Source organism: Alexandromys fortis, unplaced genomic scaffold, assembly GCF_014885135.2.
Source record: "Alexandromys fortis isolate MF-2015 unplaced genomic scaffold, M_Fortis_MF-2015_v1.1 scaffold_72, whole genome shotgun sequence".
Classification (NCBI taxonomy): domain Eukaryota; kingdom Metazoa; phylum Chordata; class Mammalia; order Rodentia; family Cricetidae; genus Alexandromys; species Alexandromys fortis.
In genome coordinates, this window is record NW_026067969.1 from 8542002 (window position 1) to 8558253 (window position 16252).

At 54.1% G+C, this 16252-nt stretch overlaps 1 protein-coding gene across 4 annotated transcripts in view; it reads left to right on the forward strand.

Annotated features, from left to right (window-relative positions):
• Sh2d3c (SH2 domain containing 3C) overlaps positions 1 to 15910 on the forward strand; it is a 40215-nt gene extending 24305 nt beyond the window's left edge. For 3 of the 4 annotated variants that reach the window (XM_050155298.1, XM_050155297.1, XM_050155299.1), the window contains 9 exons: positions 7155 to 7283; positions 7866 to 8320; positions 8989 to 9113; positions 11200 to 11732; positions 12654 to 12769; positions 13199 to 13370; positions 14283 to 14394; positions 14625 to 14831; positions 15331 to 15910. In XM_050155298.1, coding sequence (XP_050011255.1) covers positions 7155 to 7283; positions 7866 to 8320; positions 8989 to 9113; positions 11200 to 11732; positions 12654 to 12769; positions 13199 to 13370; positions 14283 to 14394; positions 14625 to 14831; positions 15331 to 15506 — 2025 coding nt within the window. In that variant the 3' untranslated portion in view covers positions 15507 to 15910. Of the gene's footprint in view, positions 1 to 3579; positions 3676 to 7154; positions 7284 to 7865; positions 8321 to 8988; positions 9114 to 11199; positions 11733 to 12653; positions 12770 to 13198; positions 13371 to 14282; positions 14395 to 14624; positions 14832 to 15330 lie in introns of those variants that run through there. The other variant, XM_050155300.1, reaches the window with a different exon arrangement.
• Positions 15911 to 16252: the final 342 nt, after the last annotated feature.

Here is a 16252-nt window from a genome sequence, read left to right on the forward strand (position 1 = left end):
TTTAATTACGGCTGTTGGATGTTGGACGCATGTCCTCATGCTTGTGTGCCCGACACTTCACAGAGTGAGCCCGTCACACAGTGCAGGGTGTTGTCGTTGTTGTTTGTTGAGCACAATGGCACGCGATTGCCGTGCACAATTTGGGAGGTTGAGGTAGGAGGACGGCGGGTAGTGGCGGCTTCAGGCCACAGTGGACTGTCTACAGTGTAGACCCTGTCTCAGCAGGAAAGCATGGGTTTGGAACTAACAGTAGTAATAACAAAGACTAAGTAGCATTTTGAAAGCCAATTCTCTGGAAATTAACGCAGGCTGCTGAGAACAGCTGTTTGCTCTTCTGCAAACTTAGAAAACTTTTTTTTTTTTTTTTTGGTTTTTCGAGACAGGGTTTCTCTGTGGCTTTGAAGCCTGTCCTGGAACTAGCTCTGTAGACCAGGCTGGTCTCGAACTCACAGAGATCCGCCTGCCTCTGCCTCCTGAGTGCTGGGATTAAAGGCGTGCGCCACCATCGCCCGGCTAGAAAACTTTTTATTTATTTATTTAGTTTGTTTGTTCATTGTGAACATACTAGAGTGTGCACACTAGCATCAGAGAACAGACTGTGGGAGTCAGCTCTCTCCCTCTGCCATGTGGGTTCTGGGGACGAACTCAGGTTCCCGGCCTCGGCAGCAGGTGCCTTTATTCACTAAGCCGTCTCCCGAATCCCAACTCATATTGGGTTTTCCATTTGCAGGTTAGAAACTTAGGACTTTCTCACACTCATGAGCGGTTCTGTGGGGCGGAGCTGGTACTGTGCCCCATGCTTGATGCTCAGACTCAATACAATGTCCTTGGCCCTTCCACCATCAAAAGCTCCTCCTAAGCCAGGCCTTGGATGAACATCAAATACTGCAGAGGGCAAGGAAAAGTGCCATGGATACAAAGGGCTCTCAGGCCAGGCAGGAACCTGAGAATTACTCAGGGTTTGGGCATGTTCTCTAATCCATCAGACTTATGACTGACTGATTTATTTATTTATTTATTTGTTTGTTTGTTTGTTTGAGACAGGGTTTCTCAGTATAATAGCTCTAGTTGTCCTGGAACTTGTTCTGTAGACCAGGCTGGCTGCGAACTCACAGAGATCCACGTGCCTCTGCCTCCTGAGTGCTGGGATTAAAAGTGTGAGCCACCCCCTCCCAGTTGATTGACTGATTTATTTTAAGACATTCTCATAGTGTAGTCCTGGAATTCACTATATAGAACAACTTGGTCCCAAACACCAGCTTCTACCTCTGCAGTGCTGGGATTAAAGATATGTGTCAACAGCAGGTGTATGTGCGTGCATGGATGCTTACATGCATGTGTGTGTGTGTGTGTGTGTGTGTGTGTGTGTGTGTGTGTATGCATGACAGGGTCTCATGCAGCCCAGGGTAGCTTCAGTCTTACTAGTAGTCAAAGATGACCTTGAACTTCTTATCCTCCCACCTCTACTTCCAGAATGCTGGGATTTCAGTCATCCACCACCATGCTTGGCTTATGTGCTGCTGGGCATCAGATCCAAGGCTTCCTACAATCAGGGCCAGCGTCTGGATTTTGGTCCCAAGTTTGGCAATGACTTGCTTCTCTGACACTTAGCATTTGCTCATGTGAAATGGGGGACCTTGGGGGCTCAGTGAGTCTGTGCCAACTAGGGAATTCTTGAGTCTGGACCAGGGCAGGCTGGCCTGGACCCAGATTTCAGGGACATCAAGTCACAGAGCTGCTGTAGCACAGGGGAGGGGCTATGGGGGGGCGGAGCTGGGATGGGACTGGAATGCCACAGATCAGCTATGCCTGTCAAGGCAATGAGAACCTTATGAAGTTTGGGGGCTCTCTTCTCTCTTATCTATCTATCTATCTATCTATCTATCTATCTATCTATCTATCTATCTATCTATCTATCTATTATGTATACAATATTTTGCCTGCAGGCCAGAAGAGGGCACCAGACCTCATTACAGATGGTTGTGAGCCACCATATGGTTGCTGGGATTTGAACTCAGGACCTTTGGAAGAGCAGGCAATGCTCCTAATTGCTGAGCCATCTCTCCAGCCCCCTCTCTTTTTTCCTTATGGAATTAAAATATAGATTTCAGGGTTGAGGACATAGCTGGGGTACAGCCTTTGTCTACCTTTTTGAGGCCCTAGGTTCCATCTCCATTACAGAGGGGAAAAGACTGATAAAACTCCAGAGGAAGAACACCTGCTCACTGGAACTGCTGGGCAATCCTCAAAGCAAGTTTAGATTTGTTTTAAAGTCTCTACTGGTGAGGGTTGGAATTAGTTGTTTCCAAACTTTGTTCCTGCCCTGAACGATTCAGCAATGAAGAGTGCCCAGAACTCCAAAGTCCCCAGACAATGACAGGGACCCTGGACTCTCAGGATTTCAAAATACCAAGCCCATAAGGTTTCACACTCCATGCTCAGAGCTTCAGGTATATCTATAGAAAATAATCATCTAGGGTCCAGAGAGGTGGATTCATCTGCATGAGGTCTCACAGCCTGTGGGAAGGAAGAGTTTGGATGCCCTATCTTGTTCTTGTTGTTGTTAGTTATCAGAACCAGAACAGGTCTCCCGTAGCCCAGACTGGCCTTGAGTTTACTGAGTAGCCAAAGATGACCTTGAACTTGTGACACTCCACCTCCTGAGTGCTGAGATTACAGGTGTGTGCCACCACGTCCAGTTTATGTAGTGCTGGGGATAGCATGCTGGGCAAGCGAGCATTCTACCAGCTAAACCACATCCAAGCCTGCAAGTCCAGACTTTGATTGTGTGATTCCTTCTGTGCTGGCATGGGACTCAGTGCCTAACCCTTGGCAGGCATGCACTGTAGGCGAGCTCTTACCCCAAACTCAGGTTTTGTGATACCCACTTAAGTCTTTATGGATAGCTATCTTTACCAGGCAACTTTTTTGATTGAGCTTGGTGACACTCACAAAGTTCTGCACGTCTTCGCCTTGTATTCCAGACGTCTCCACACAAGCCAGTCTGGGCTCAAAGAGAAGGACCCCAGGGTGGGGAGCCTGGGGAGTTAGAGAGGCAGGTGGGCTGCGCTTGGCGTTCCAACAGCCTCCGGACTGTGGCACTGCCAGAGTCAGCTGTTCTCAATCAGAGATGAGAAACCCGAAGCCACAAAGGATTGGGTTAAACATGAGGATTTTTGTAGCTTTAGATTGAATTGAATTCAGGGTCCCTGCTGGCTCGGGGTCTGAGAGACCCAGAGGGGCGCGAGAGTAACGAAAAGCGGGAGCCTTATTGCCCTCCTCGGGGTCCCCACTCCACCCCGCTGCCCTGGGTGTCATCCGTCTTTGCAGGTCCTGGGGAACCCACATAGGGGAATGGGGTGGTGGAGGAGGGAGGAACAATGGTCCCCTCCCTCCCTCTCCTCGCTCCCCTCCCTCCCCAGCTGGCTGGAGGGTGGGGTCTCCCCGCCCCGCCTCCCCGCTCCTCCTCCGACCAGGCGATGAGGTAATCGCGCCGCTGAGAGGCACGCGCAGCCGGTGCCCAGCCCGGTCGGTCCCCGCGCCCCTTCCCGCACCCCTGACACGCTCGGGGGACCTGGGTCTCCCGGTTGCACCATGACGGAGCGCTGCAGCCTGTGGAGTGCGCTGTCCGCCGCTGCTTGCTGCTTCTACCGTGGCTCACTGGTGCAGGTGCAGGTGAGGGGGCGGCGCGGGGACCCGGGTCACTGAGCCCGGCCGGCTGTGATGGGTACCGCAGTCCGAGAGCATCCCCGCAGGGTTGTGCGGGCCGGGCCAGGGGCGAAGAGAGGGGGCGGGGTCGCTCCAAGCTCACCTCGGGGTACCCAGGGCGCTCCGCGGGGTGCGGGTCCAGGGGGTCATTCCTGAGACTCTGGACTGCAAGAGATGTGGGAGCGAGTTGGAACTGGGACTCGGCTGGGAGGTGGGCTTCCTCCAGTCTGCTATGGGGTCCCTGCTGCTGACCCTAAGCCACCTGGGTTCCCATTGTACCAGGGACGCAGGGCTGGGATCTAGAAGCAGAGTTAAGGGCAGTATGCTACAGGGCACGCGGCGGAGACTACAGTGTCGCTACCCTCCAGCCATCTGGGTGGGTTCAGGGTGCTGGGGGTGCAGGTCTCGCAGGCCAGTTGGCCCAGCAGTGCAGGAGCGCGCAGTGGCGGTGCGAGGGTTAAACGGAAGGGGGTGGAGGGGAGGACCCGGACCCCGCCTCTCTGCGGAGCATCCTCTGGGGTGGCTGTGTCAGGGGTTGGGATACCTAAGGGAGCTGGGGGAATAGTGCTGGACATTGGCTGGTGGGAAGAGGTTAAGACCCTGACAGAGGTTCTCCCCATTGCTGCCTCTCGGGCTTCCTGGGAGATGCGGGGCACCTCACCTCTGAGCTCCCCCAACCTCACACACACACTTGCTCCGAGCCCGCCTGAATGACGGCCCCGCCGGCGGCGGAGCGCAGCATCCCCGCACGGGCCAATCAGGCGTGCGCAGGCCGGGAGGCGGTGAGATCATCTCTGGCCAATCGCATTGCTCCGAGCGCAGGGATGCTGCATTCGCACCTACCCCCCCCCCCAACTCTTGGGAGCTGAGGACCCTGAGGCCCAGGGTGAGGAGTAGGTCATAGGGGTTCTAGGGCTTCCTACCCCTAGGTGTGTGGAAGGTTGGGGTCTTCACCCCCAACTCGTAACCTTTGATTAGGGCTGGAAATGAGGTACCATTCTCCAGAACCCCTTTACAGATGAAGCTACACAAGCCCAGCCAGGGAAGTGACTGGTCCAAGGTCACACAGTGTCACGTCCACGTTCTTTGGGACACAGTCTGTCCCTAATTTATTCCAAAATTGGGAGGGGAGTTCCAGTGTGTGCTATTAGGAGCAGAGAGTGGTGTGTTTGTGTGTGTGTGTGTGTGTGTGTGTGTGTGTGTGTGTGTGTGTGGTGGCTGGGTACAGGATCCATTTCATGTGCTTCTCACCTTTCTTTCCCAGAATCCTATGTGGTTTGAAGGGGTGTGGTGGGGGGGAGGCCTGCACTGCTGTGGGCACTTCAGAATGGAAGGGAGGAGGCTAGGGCTGGAGAGATGGCTCAGTGGTGAAGAGCGCTGGCTGCTCTTCCAGAGGGTCCGGGTTTGAGTCCCAGCATCCAGTTGGCAGCTCACACCTGTCAATAATTCCAGGATTAGGCACAGAAACACATGCAGGCAAAACACCCGTGCACACAAAATAAAAATGAGTTGTTTAGAAAAAGAAAAAGGGAGGAGGCTAATGATCTTAAGGAATAAGGGGACCTCTTGGAGAAGGGTCATAGACTGGAAAGGCCCAAATCTCAGCTTCGCCAAGACTTCTCCGCCCTGCTAGGGCATTGATTTCTGCCGTGTTGCAGGCAGTCCCTGTCTTTTCTCCTGTGCGACCAGATGGTTCCCTCTGTCTCTAGAACTCGGGAGGCACTCAGAGCCCCACGGCCATGTGTTCCTTGATTTTGCTTTAGCTGCCTTTTAAAGAATGACCCATCCTGCTCCCAGAATTCCCGCTGGTGTCCATCCTCTCTGGCCCCTCGGCCTTCTTCCCTTCCACCGGTCCATTGGCCACTAACACCCTTTTCTTGTTGCCTCCGGCTCCTCTGCCATGGACAGAAGTGAGGCTGGCACCACACTGCACTCTTCTTAGGCCTCTGGGTGATGTCCAAGCTCCCCAGGCAGCACCATACTCTGCCCAACTTGCCCACCATCTATAGACCCAAATCTGCCCACAAGGCCCCACCTTTGCCCCAGCTCTTCCCTGGCCACCTACCTTCCATCCCGTTTTTCTCCGTCTCTGACCGGGCAAGGGGCACTGCAGCTCTGAAGATGTAGACACATGGAATTAAGTGTGGGGGTCTACATGGGCACCTCTAGGACAGTGAGCTAACTTGGGCACCTCTAGGGCAGTGGGCTATCCTGGGCACCTCTAGGACAGTGAGCTAACTTGGGCACCTCTAGGACAGTGGGTTATCCTGGGCACCTCTAGGACAGTGGGCTATCCTGGTCACCTTGGGCTCCAGACTCAGCATAGCACCCAAGTTGAGCCTGGTCCTGGTTGAGTGAACGCAGCTGTTACTGGAGCTGGAATCTTGCTGTTGGGAAACAGTGGAGACAAGGAAGGAGTCTGTGTGGAGTGTGCACTTGGGTCTGGAAATGCTTGAGGAGTGATTTGCCAGACACTGGGGGCAGCCAGGAGAGACTCTGTTCCCCTGCGATACCTGCCCATATACTTCTGACCAGTTCTAGAGTATATGTCCTGAGGCAGCCATCTTTAGGGAATGGCAAAACCACATAGGGACAAGAGTAGCCGTTAGGTGAGGCAGATCCTGGAGTCCCACTTACTTTACTGAGGAAAGAGTTAAGGCCCAGACTGCTCAGATGGGATGGGCTTGCCTCTATGACGGTGTCCTCTGATAATAGGATGCCTGGGGTTGGGTCACCTCTAAAACCAGGACTGCCCACCATGGGTAGCTGGGAAGGCAGAACCCTTGGCATTAACTTCAGTGAGTGACTATAGACTCCCCTTCAGGGCTGCAGCTTCCAATCTAGGGATCACTTGAGATTGCAAGGGGGAGGAGCCTGGAGAATTGTAATGGGCAGTGAAGCCAGCTGTGAGGGGCCCCTGCCCCTTAATGACTGCCTTCGGCCCTCTGTCATGCCGTTCACATGCCCACATGTAGCCTCGTCTGTTTAGCTAGTTGGTCCAGGTCTCTCAGACTGACCTTCAAGATGGCCCTGCGGACTCTAGAGGGTTTTTGTACCGAAGTCTCCTTCAGGAGATCTCCAGTCCCTCAGTCACAGACTTAATCTTCTGGTCAGGAGAGAGCAGGGACTCTTTGGCGCTGTCCAGCACCCTGGTGCTGATGGCAGCTGCCTTGCTTGGCTAAGCTCGTGTCTCAGTTTGGGGACTTACTGGATGGAGAACATGGCCTGACTTAGGCTTCACCGTATCCACCCCTTGCATAGGTACTTCTGGTAGAATAAATTGAAATTTTACTCTGTCTGGGATAGGGACCCACAGTGAGGAGCCGCAGCAAGTGTTTTAGTGTCCTCAACAATCCCAGGATTAAAGATGAGCTGGGGAAGAATGGGTTGAGAGGAAAAAGGAAGGGGCTGAGGAACTGGACACTAACCTCACTCTCCCCATGCAGTTCTCCAAGGAGAAGTACATTCTTGACTCCTCACCGGAGAAGCTGCACAAGGAGTTAGAAGAAGAACTGAAGCTCAACAGCACAGACCTCCGCAGCCATGCCTGGTACCACGGACGCATTCCTCGGGAGGTGAGTGGGCCCCAGGCAGGGATCTCAGCCCTGGCCCCTTCCACCCACACTTTGGCCAACCTCGGCCTGGCTCCAGTCACCCCAGAGTCTCTGGCCTGTCCCTTGGTGAGGTTGAGGTTTATATTTACCATTTACTCTGTGACTTTGAGAGAGTGCCATCACCTCTCCGGGCCTGTCCTCCCTACGATGGAGAGAATGTATTCTAGGCAGAGAGGGTTTCTAGAGGGAGCAGGCACACCCAGAGATGGTGTGGGTGGTGTCTGGAACTCACTTGCCTGACGAGAACCCCGAAAGGGGCTGGGTCTGAGACCTAGGTCTGTAATGACAGTGATTCCAACACTTACAGTCACTGTGCCCTGAGCACATTCCAAGTGCCACCTCCTGCCTTTCCTGGGCCTCTGTGCATCTGACCCAGGGCATCAGCTGAGGTGCCACCTTGGAACCTGGTTCTAAGCTTCAGCAGTCTGATGTCTACCAGCTATGCTCTGGGTGCTGCCTTGGTGTCCCCATTTCAAAGTCTCCATGTCCCCCGACCCCGGCTCTGGTGTTCTGGTAAACTTAGTTTCTCCATACCTTCTGTAGGTCTCTGAGACCCTGGTGCAGCGCAACGGCGACTTCCTCATCCGGGACTCACTCACCAGCCTGGGGGACTATGTGCTCACATGCCGCTGGCACAACCAGGCCTTGCACTTCAAAATTAACAAGGTGGTGGTGAAGGCGGGTGAGAGCTACACCCACATCCAGTACCTCTTTGAGCAGGAGAGCTTCGACCATGTGCCAGCCCTCGTGCGCTACCACGTGGGCAGCCGTAAGGCTGTGTCCGAGCAGAGCGGGGCTATCATCTACTGCCCTGTCAACCGCACCTTCCCACTGCGCTACCTCGAGGCCAGCTATGGCCTGAGCCAGGCCAGCAGCAAGGCTGCCAGCCCCGTCAGCCCCTCAGGCTCCAAGGGCAGCCACATGAAGAGACGAAGCGTTACCATGACCGACGGGCTCACCACTGACAAGGTCACCCGCAGCAATGGCTGCCCCAACAGGTCAGCCAGGTCCCCACTCTCCTGGTTTGTTAAATGGGGTGTCAATAATGAGAAATGGGTATGGAAGGGAGGCCCAGTTTCCCTGAGCTATGTGAGGCTCTGTGCAGGGGAGTGGGAGGCTGAGGGCACCCGTGAGAGGCTGTCTATGGGGAGGATGGGGTCTATGGTCTTAATTTACAGAGACCATGGGGATAAGTTGGGCTCTGGCCTGCATGTCTCTTCCTGTCATTCCAAGAGAGACATAGAAGAGCCCGAGGAGCCTCAGCTTAGCCAGGTGTCCCCAAACTGTGTCTCTAAGCCTAGGAGAAGAGAATTCTGGATAGGGATGGATAGGGAAAGCAGGGTAACTGAGGGAGGGAGGTGATGGGAAGTAAGCCAGTGGAAGCAGATAGAGCTGTGCCCACTGAAGACCAGGGTCTGTGGGAGTCAGGCCCGCTGGGGGCTGTGTCTGGGAGTCGGGACCTGCTATGGGTCTGCTGAGGTCAAAGCCCACTGGGGCCAGGGCTGGGAGTCGTCTGCTCCACCTGAGCTCTTACGTCTCCAGCTTTCGCATTTGTCCATTGAGAAACTGAACGTGACAGTCACTTTTTCTGCTTCTGAAGTTAAGGGGGTGGGGAGCAGGGTCCCCTGATTTCTGACCTTGGGGCTCATGGAATCCCTATCCACAGCACCTCACTGCCCCATCCTCGGGACGCCATCAGGAACTGTGCCCTCAGCATGGACCAGATCCCAGAACTTCACTCACCCCTGTCTCCTATCTCCGAGAGCCCCAGCTCCCCTGCCTATAGCACTGGTAAGCTCGCAGAGGGGGTGGGCAATGTCTGTGGCTTGTTCCTGCATCAACAGTTCACAGAGTTCCCACGGGTGCCAGGCAGTGGGCACAAAATCGGTTCTCAGCATGAGCCCCAGGATGAAGGAAGCCGCTGGAGGTGCGACATGGGCCAGGGCTCGAGGCTGTGGCATACACTCACGCCGCAGTGCTTGGCCTCCTCAGGCAAAATCCCATTCTTTCTGCCTAGCAAGGACCCAGCAAGTGCATCCCTAGGTCCTGGTGTTAGTTTAGACCAGGCTAACCCAGGCCTGTATGCTTTGCTGTTTGTTGTTCCTTTAAGACGGTTTCTCTGTGTAGCCTCGGCTGTCCTGGAACTCACTCTGTAGACCAGGCTGTCCTTGAACTCACAGAGATCCACCTGTCTCAGCCTCCCAAGTGCTGGGATTAAAAAGTGTCTAACAAACTGAAACCTAATCACCCAGCAAACATTTTACATTTTAGAGAAGTTTAAGGTTTATAACATAATCAAGATCACGGTACTCTGTGTTTATAAATTCAAAGAAAAGTCAACACATGCCCCCTGTTTATTTCTGAAAATATAAGCAAAACAAACCTCAAATGGTTAAACAAAATATCTTATCCCCAAAGTGGCCAAAGCATTGTGACAGGCACTGTCTCCAGGAGCCTTGGCTTGGAGGAAGCGTTCTGTGCCTCTAGAATGTCACCGTGTGCCCCATGGCTCCCCTTGAACTCAAGGCCATCAGCTTTGTCGGTGCACACACTTGCTTTCTTTTTTTTGTTTGTCTGTTTGTGTGTTTTGTTTTTTGAGTCAGAGTTTCTTTGTAGCTTTAGGACCTGTCCTGAAACTCACTGTGGCCTCGAACTCACAGAGATCCATCTGCCTCTGCCTCCCGAGTGCTGGGAGTACACCACTGCCCGGCCACACTTCCTTTCAAAACAGCGCCTCCATGAGAAAACATTTATTTATTTGTACTCCTATTTATTTATTTATTTATTTATTTATTTAGGGTTTTTTGAGACAGGGTTTTTCTGTGTAACAGCCATGGCTATTTTGGAACTCACTCTGTAGACCAGGCTAGCCTCAAACTCATAGAACTGCCTGCTTCTGCCTCCTAAGTGCTGGGATTAAAGGATTACACCACCACACCTTGCTCGTCTCTGCCTCGTGAGGATTGCCAGCATGAGGCACCACACTTGATTTACTGTTTTGTTTTATAATTTCTTTACATTTACTAACTTATTTGCATATGTGGTACAGGGGGCACAAATGTTCCATAGCACATGTGGGGAGGTCAGTGACAACTCAGAATGTTGCTGCTCTCTACCGTGTGGGTTCCAGGGATCTAACTTAGGCTGTTGGATGGTGATGTCTTCACTCACTGAGCCATCTAATCCTATCTCCCTTTTTTGAGACAGGATCTCTCTAAGTACCTCAAGGTGGTTTGGAACTCATGTGGCTCTGGCTGGTGTTGTGTACCACCATGCCTGGCAAGACAGGGTTTCTCTGCATAGCAGTCCTGGCTGTCCTGGAACTCAATTTGCAGACCAGGCTGGCCTCAAACTCACAGAGATCCCTGTAGACCAGGCTAGCCGCGAATTCACCAAGATCCTTGTAAACCAGGCTAGCCTTGAATTCACTGAGACTGACTATAGACCAGACTGGCCTTGAACTCATTGAGATCTGCCTGCCTCTGCCTCCCAAGTGCTGGGATTAAAGTCATGCGCCACCACTGCCAGGTAGCATTCACCTCTTTTTGTTGATGGTTTTACTGTTGATGGTGAATCTCCAGCTCTTTACCAGCTCTGGGCACACACCCCACACCCCGTAAATCATTATTGCTAACTCGTTGGGTGATAGACTCCAGCAGGCTCTGCTTCTCTGGACCACCTGTGGCTTTCTGATGTTGCAGCTTCTTCGGGAACCAATGGGGCATGCAAGCACCATTGGTTCAGCATCACGAAGCGTCCGCCTCCACATGCTGGGAGGTGGGGACACCACCTCCATACACAAGATGGGGAAGTGGAGAAAGGGGACCCCTTTTTTAAGGGCAGCCGAGATAACCAGTCTCCTTTCTCCTCTCTGCAGTGACCCGTGTCCACGCTGCCCCCAACACCCCATCTACCACAGCCCAGCCTGCCTCGCCAGGAGCCCGCCGCTCCAGTGAACCTCAGTTATCTCATGGAAGTGCTCCAAAGCCTCCTGGGGAGTCAGAAAAGGGTCCCCACGGAAGCCCGTCTCACACCCTCTGTAAAGCCCCACCGTCCCCATCCCTCAACAGCTACAGTGACCCGGACTCTGGCCATTACTGTCAGCTCCAGCCTCCTGTCCGTGGCAGCCGAGAGTGGGCCGCGGGAGAGGCCCCCCGGAAGACTCGGAGCTCTGGGGAGAGGCAAAAGGAACTGTCGGAAAATGGGGTCCCTGACGGGGAGTGGGGCAAGACCTTCACAGTCCCTGTAGTGGAAGCCACCTCGTCTTTCAACCTGGCTACCTTCCAGTCACAGCTGATCCCCAAGGAGAACCGGCCTCTGGAGGCGAGCCTTCTGCGCAAGGTCAAGGAGCTGCTGTCCGGGGTGGATGCCCGGACGCTGGCCCGGCACGTCACCAAGGTTGACTGCCTGGTAGGTGTTAAGAATGTACCTTCATCTTCTGGCTTTGCGGTCAGGAGTCAAGGACAGTGAAGCCATGGCCGGCTTCACGGGTGTCTTTCTAGGTGCTGGGACCCTGGGCTTATCTGTCATTGGGCACGAGGACCTCCTTTCTCTTCTTTTACTTTGTTTTGTTAGGAACTCATTATGTAGCTGTGGCTGGCCTCGAACTCACAGAGATCTGCCTCCTCTGCCTCAGAGTGCTGGGATCAAAGGCGTGCGCCACCGGCCCTGCCCATTCTCTTCTTTTAAAAAGCCAAAACCAAGGTGTTCCTACAGCCTCTAGAAGTTGGTTTGGGATGAGGGCTGACGTTTTGAGGGAATTTAGAGAATGTCCTGGTTCCAGCCTAAAGAAAGTCAGCGCCTGATTTAGGGAGGAGAGGAACCTGGTCCCCGCCCCCACGCCCCCTATTGGACAGCAAGCAAAAATCATTCTCTCACCAGTAAACTGTCAAGATCCCACAGTGCGATCCTGCTATGAACCCTAGTTCTTCCTGCACCTCAGTTCTCTCTCTGTAGTTTGGGGTATATGCTGGTCCGAGAAACCAGGAAGTGAGAAAAGACACAGAAGGGATGTTGCTAGTCGAGAAGAGGGGGAAACTGGGTTGCAGGCCTGAGTGTGTGAACTTGGGCCTTGGGTTGGCAGTCTAGGACAATGGCATCCTGGCTCTTAATCTTAAGTGAGTACTTAACATGGCACATACCTCTGGACATTTTCCCGTCCCCCCATTTTACAGATGGGGAAGCTGAGGCTCACTCAGAAAGGGATAATCACTTGCTCCGTGTTCTCAGTGGCCTCGTAGTCAGGCGACCCTCTTAGTTGACGCTCTGACTCCCAGATGGCTTGGACCAACTCTGACAGGAAATTAATCAGCCCTTTGGGCGTCTTTGCAGGTTGCTAGGATACTGGGTGTTACCAAGGAGATGCAGACCCTAATGGGAGTCCGCTGGGGCATGGAGCTGCTCACCCTCCCCCATGGCCGGCAGCTAAGACTAGACCTGCTGGAAAGGTAAGGTGTGCACCAGCCTTTCCGGCTGTCCCAGGGCTCTGACCACTCCTCCCAGTCCATTAGCCAATCGCAACCCTTTGGTATTCGGCTCAAAGCCAGGCTGATTTCCCAAAGACAGCAGCTGATCGATCGGCTTCTTTTCTCGCATCCCCACGTCCATCAACCTTGGTCCATCCCACCGTTACTGTCCACTGTGTTCATTCTAAAACTCCGCCCTTCGGATTTCGCCGATCAATTACAAGCCCCTCCTCCTGGCATCCCGATCCCGCCCCTGACTTATATTGTCCAGTTGGGGGGGCTTCCTTCGCCTTTGCCTGTCATTCTGACTGCGCCCCTTAGTCCTTAACTCTGCTCTCGGCCTCGGCCCTTTAAGACCTACGCCTGGCCCCGCCGTGTGTCACTTCCCCTCTGACCCGACCTCTCCCACAGATTCCATACAATGTCCATCATGCTGGCGGTGGACATCCTGGGCTGCACGGGCTCTGCAGAGGAGCGGGCAGCGCTGCTGCATAAGACCATCCAGCTGGCGGCCGAGCTGCGGGGGACGATGGGCAACATGTTCAGCTTCGCTGCGGTCATGGGCGCCCTGGAGATGGCCCAGGTACTGCGGGGTCCGCGGGGTGTGTCCCCTGTTTGGGTGGGGTGGGGGAGGATAGAGGATAGAAGATCTTCCTGAGTCTCTGGGTTCCTCTGTGAAAGACCCAGGAGAGTTCTCCACGTTTTACCGTCTGATCCCTTCTCTGGGCCTCTGCTGCCGTACCTGTAAGATGAATGAGAAACACTGAGGTTAGAGAATATACAGTGTGTTGATGGGTGGGCTGGAGAGATGGCTCCACTGAAGAGCATCCTGTTCTGGCTAGAGGGTGCAGGGTCTGTCCATTCCCAGTCTCCAAGTCACAACAGCCTACACCTCCTACTCCGCCTTCTAGTCTTGCGTGTCCATGGGGCACAAAAATCCACTAAGGCACACACGTACACCTAAAATAAGAAAATCCTTAGAAAACAGAGCATACGGTGGGAGCAGGTTCCAGCTCAGTTATTAGAGTGCTTGTTGGGCACAATTCGGTTGCCTGCACCGCATACACCAGGCATGGTGGTGCATGCTTATAACCCCGGCACTGGGAAGTGGAGCTGGGGGGCCAGAAATTAAATACATGACACTCTGCTCCCAAACAACCAGGACATACAGGGTCTTTGGTTTGAGGAGCTTTCTGTAGGCGAGGCACCACACAGCCCTTCCCGGCCTCGTGAGAGAGACTCCGTGTTGTCCTATCTTACAGAGGCACAACAGCAGCTGGGGCGGTCACTCAGTCCAAAGCTGAGATTTAGGGTTGTGAATGTGTTGCCATGGTTTCATGAAAAGGGTATGAAAAACACCCTTCCCATTTCATGAGTGACAGCCAGGGAAATAATTATTGTCCCACATCAGGGTGTTCAGTCAGTGGGGTGGCTGTAACCAGCTGCTCCTGGAGGGTCTTTTCCTAGCCGGTGTCTCATAGCCCGGTCTCCACAGATCTCGCGGCTGGAACAGACGTGGGTGACCCTGCGGCAGCGGCACACGGAGGGTGCCATTCTGTATGAGAAGAAGCTCAAGCCTTTCCTCAAAAGTCTCAATGAGGGCAAAGGTACCTTCCTTCTGACTCTGCCTTCTCTGGCTTACCAGAGTCTCTCCTGGGGTGGCGAGGGTGTGGGTGCGACTGTTTTCCTTTTCCCTGTGGGGTGGCCATGTCCGCCCTGTCCACGCCAGGGTGGGCTCACCAGGGAAAGAGGGCACTGTCCCAGGTGACCGGTGCTCTTTGGGACTGTAGTGGGCGGCAGGGTCTTCAGGTCTAACTGCCCGTCGCCCCCTCTACAGAAAGCCCGCCCCTGAGCAACACCACCTTCCCACACGTACTGCCGTTCATTACGCTGCTGGAGTGTGACTCGGCCCCCGCCGAGGGCCCTGAACCCTGGGGCAGCACAGAACACGGCGTGGAGGTTGTGCTAGCCCACTTGGAGGCCGCCCGCACTGTGGCACAGCACGGGGGTCTCTATCACACCAATGCCGAGGTCAAGCTGCAGGGTGAGTAACGGCCATGTCTCTAGGATCCTGCCCTCTACTGGCTTTCCTCACCTCCCTCTGTCCACGCTGCTTCCCTGTCTCCAGCCATGCACTGACATTTCCCGCTCCTCAGTCTTGCCTCCCGGCTCCCTTACCCCGGTAATCTTGTCACTCATTGGTTCCACAAGCGGTTGTCAGCCAGAGCATCAACTGCCGATGTGAGGTGGGTTGAGAGGCACTGACATCTTTCGAGTATCTTGAATGAACGCACAAAGCCCCAGGTCCCACCCCCGGTGCCACCTGCACACACACGAACACAAATCACCACCTAGTCTTTACCAAATCCCAGGTTGCAAATACTTGAAGGAAGACTAGGTGCCAACTGCAAGCTGTATTCTCCGCTGTGTTTTGTTGGGTTAGGGAAAGGTTCCTGAAGGATGAGGCCCCTCCTTGAGACCCCTGCCTTGTCTCCCCTCTCCAGACCCCTGACGTGTCCCCTCCTCTCTCCCCTCCCCCACAGGGTTCCAGGCCCGGCCGGAGCTGCTGGAAGTGTTCAGCACGGAGTTCCAGATGCGTCTCCTCTGGGGCAGCCAGGGCGCCAGCAGCAGCCAGGCCCGGCGCTATGAGAAGTTTGAAAAAGTTCTCACTGCCTTGTCCCACAAGCTGGAACCTGCCATCCGCTCTAGCGAGCTGTGACCCCGGAGAACTTGCCTCTCTGCAGCTGCGGGCAGCATTGGGGGCAGAGGGGTTCAGGACTTTCCCCAGACACCACAGGAACACTGTGATCGGCCCAAGAATGTTCTGGGTTCAGCTCCAGGATCCCCCTTGCACTTCTAGGGTTCTGAATGGACTCGGGATTCCATCCTTCCATCAGACACACACAGAGTCTCCCTTCCAGAAGGACAGGAACCTCTGTCCCTCCCACCGGCTTCCGCTGTTTCCCATCTCTGCCGAGGTGCCCTGTTTTTGAGCCAGGGGAGGCTCCCCGTCCCTCTGCCTTCCTCCGGCTCTCCATCTTGCTGTAAATAAGTCCGACCTGTAAATATATGTACAGAAGCCGCGCCTTCTCTTTCATACAATAAACTTGAATGGCCTTCTTCTGTCCTGGCTAAGAGGAGGCACTTGCCTCATGTCAGTGGTGAAAAACTTCAGCCAACTTTAGCACCAAGGACTTTCCATATTATACAGCCAACCAGGGGTACGGCAGACAATCGATCGGTCACTCCCTGACTCCAGGACCTCGGGCATTAGCAGGGAGGCAGTCAGTCCAAGCCAGTGCAGGAAGTAGGAGCCCACTCCTCACTCTCCTCTGAGCTCAGGGCCTGTCCAGAGAAGCCATAAATAAGCAAGAAGCTCAGAGTTTGGGTTAGGAGGGCTCCTTGAAGTTAGGGTTCTGGAGAGATGGTTTAGAGGACAAGGGTTCAATTCCCAGTAGCCACATG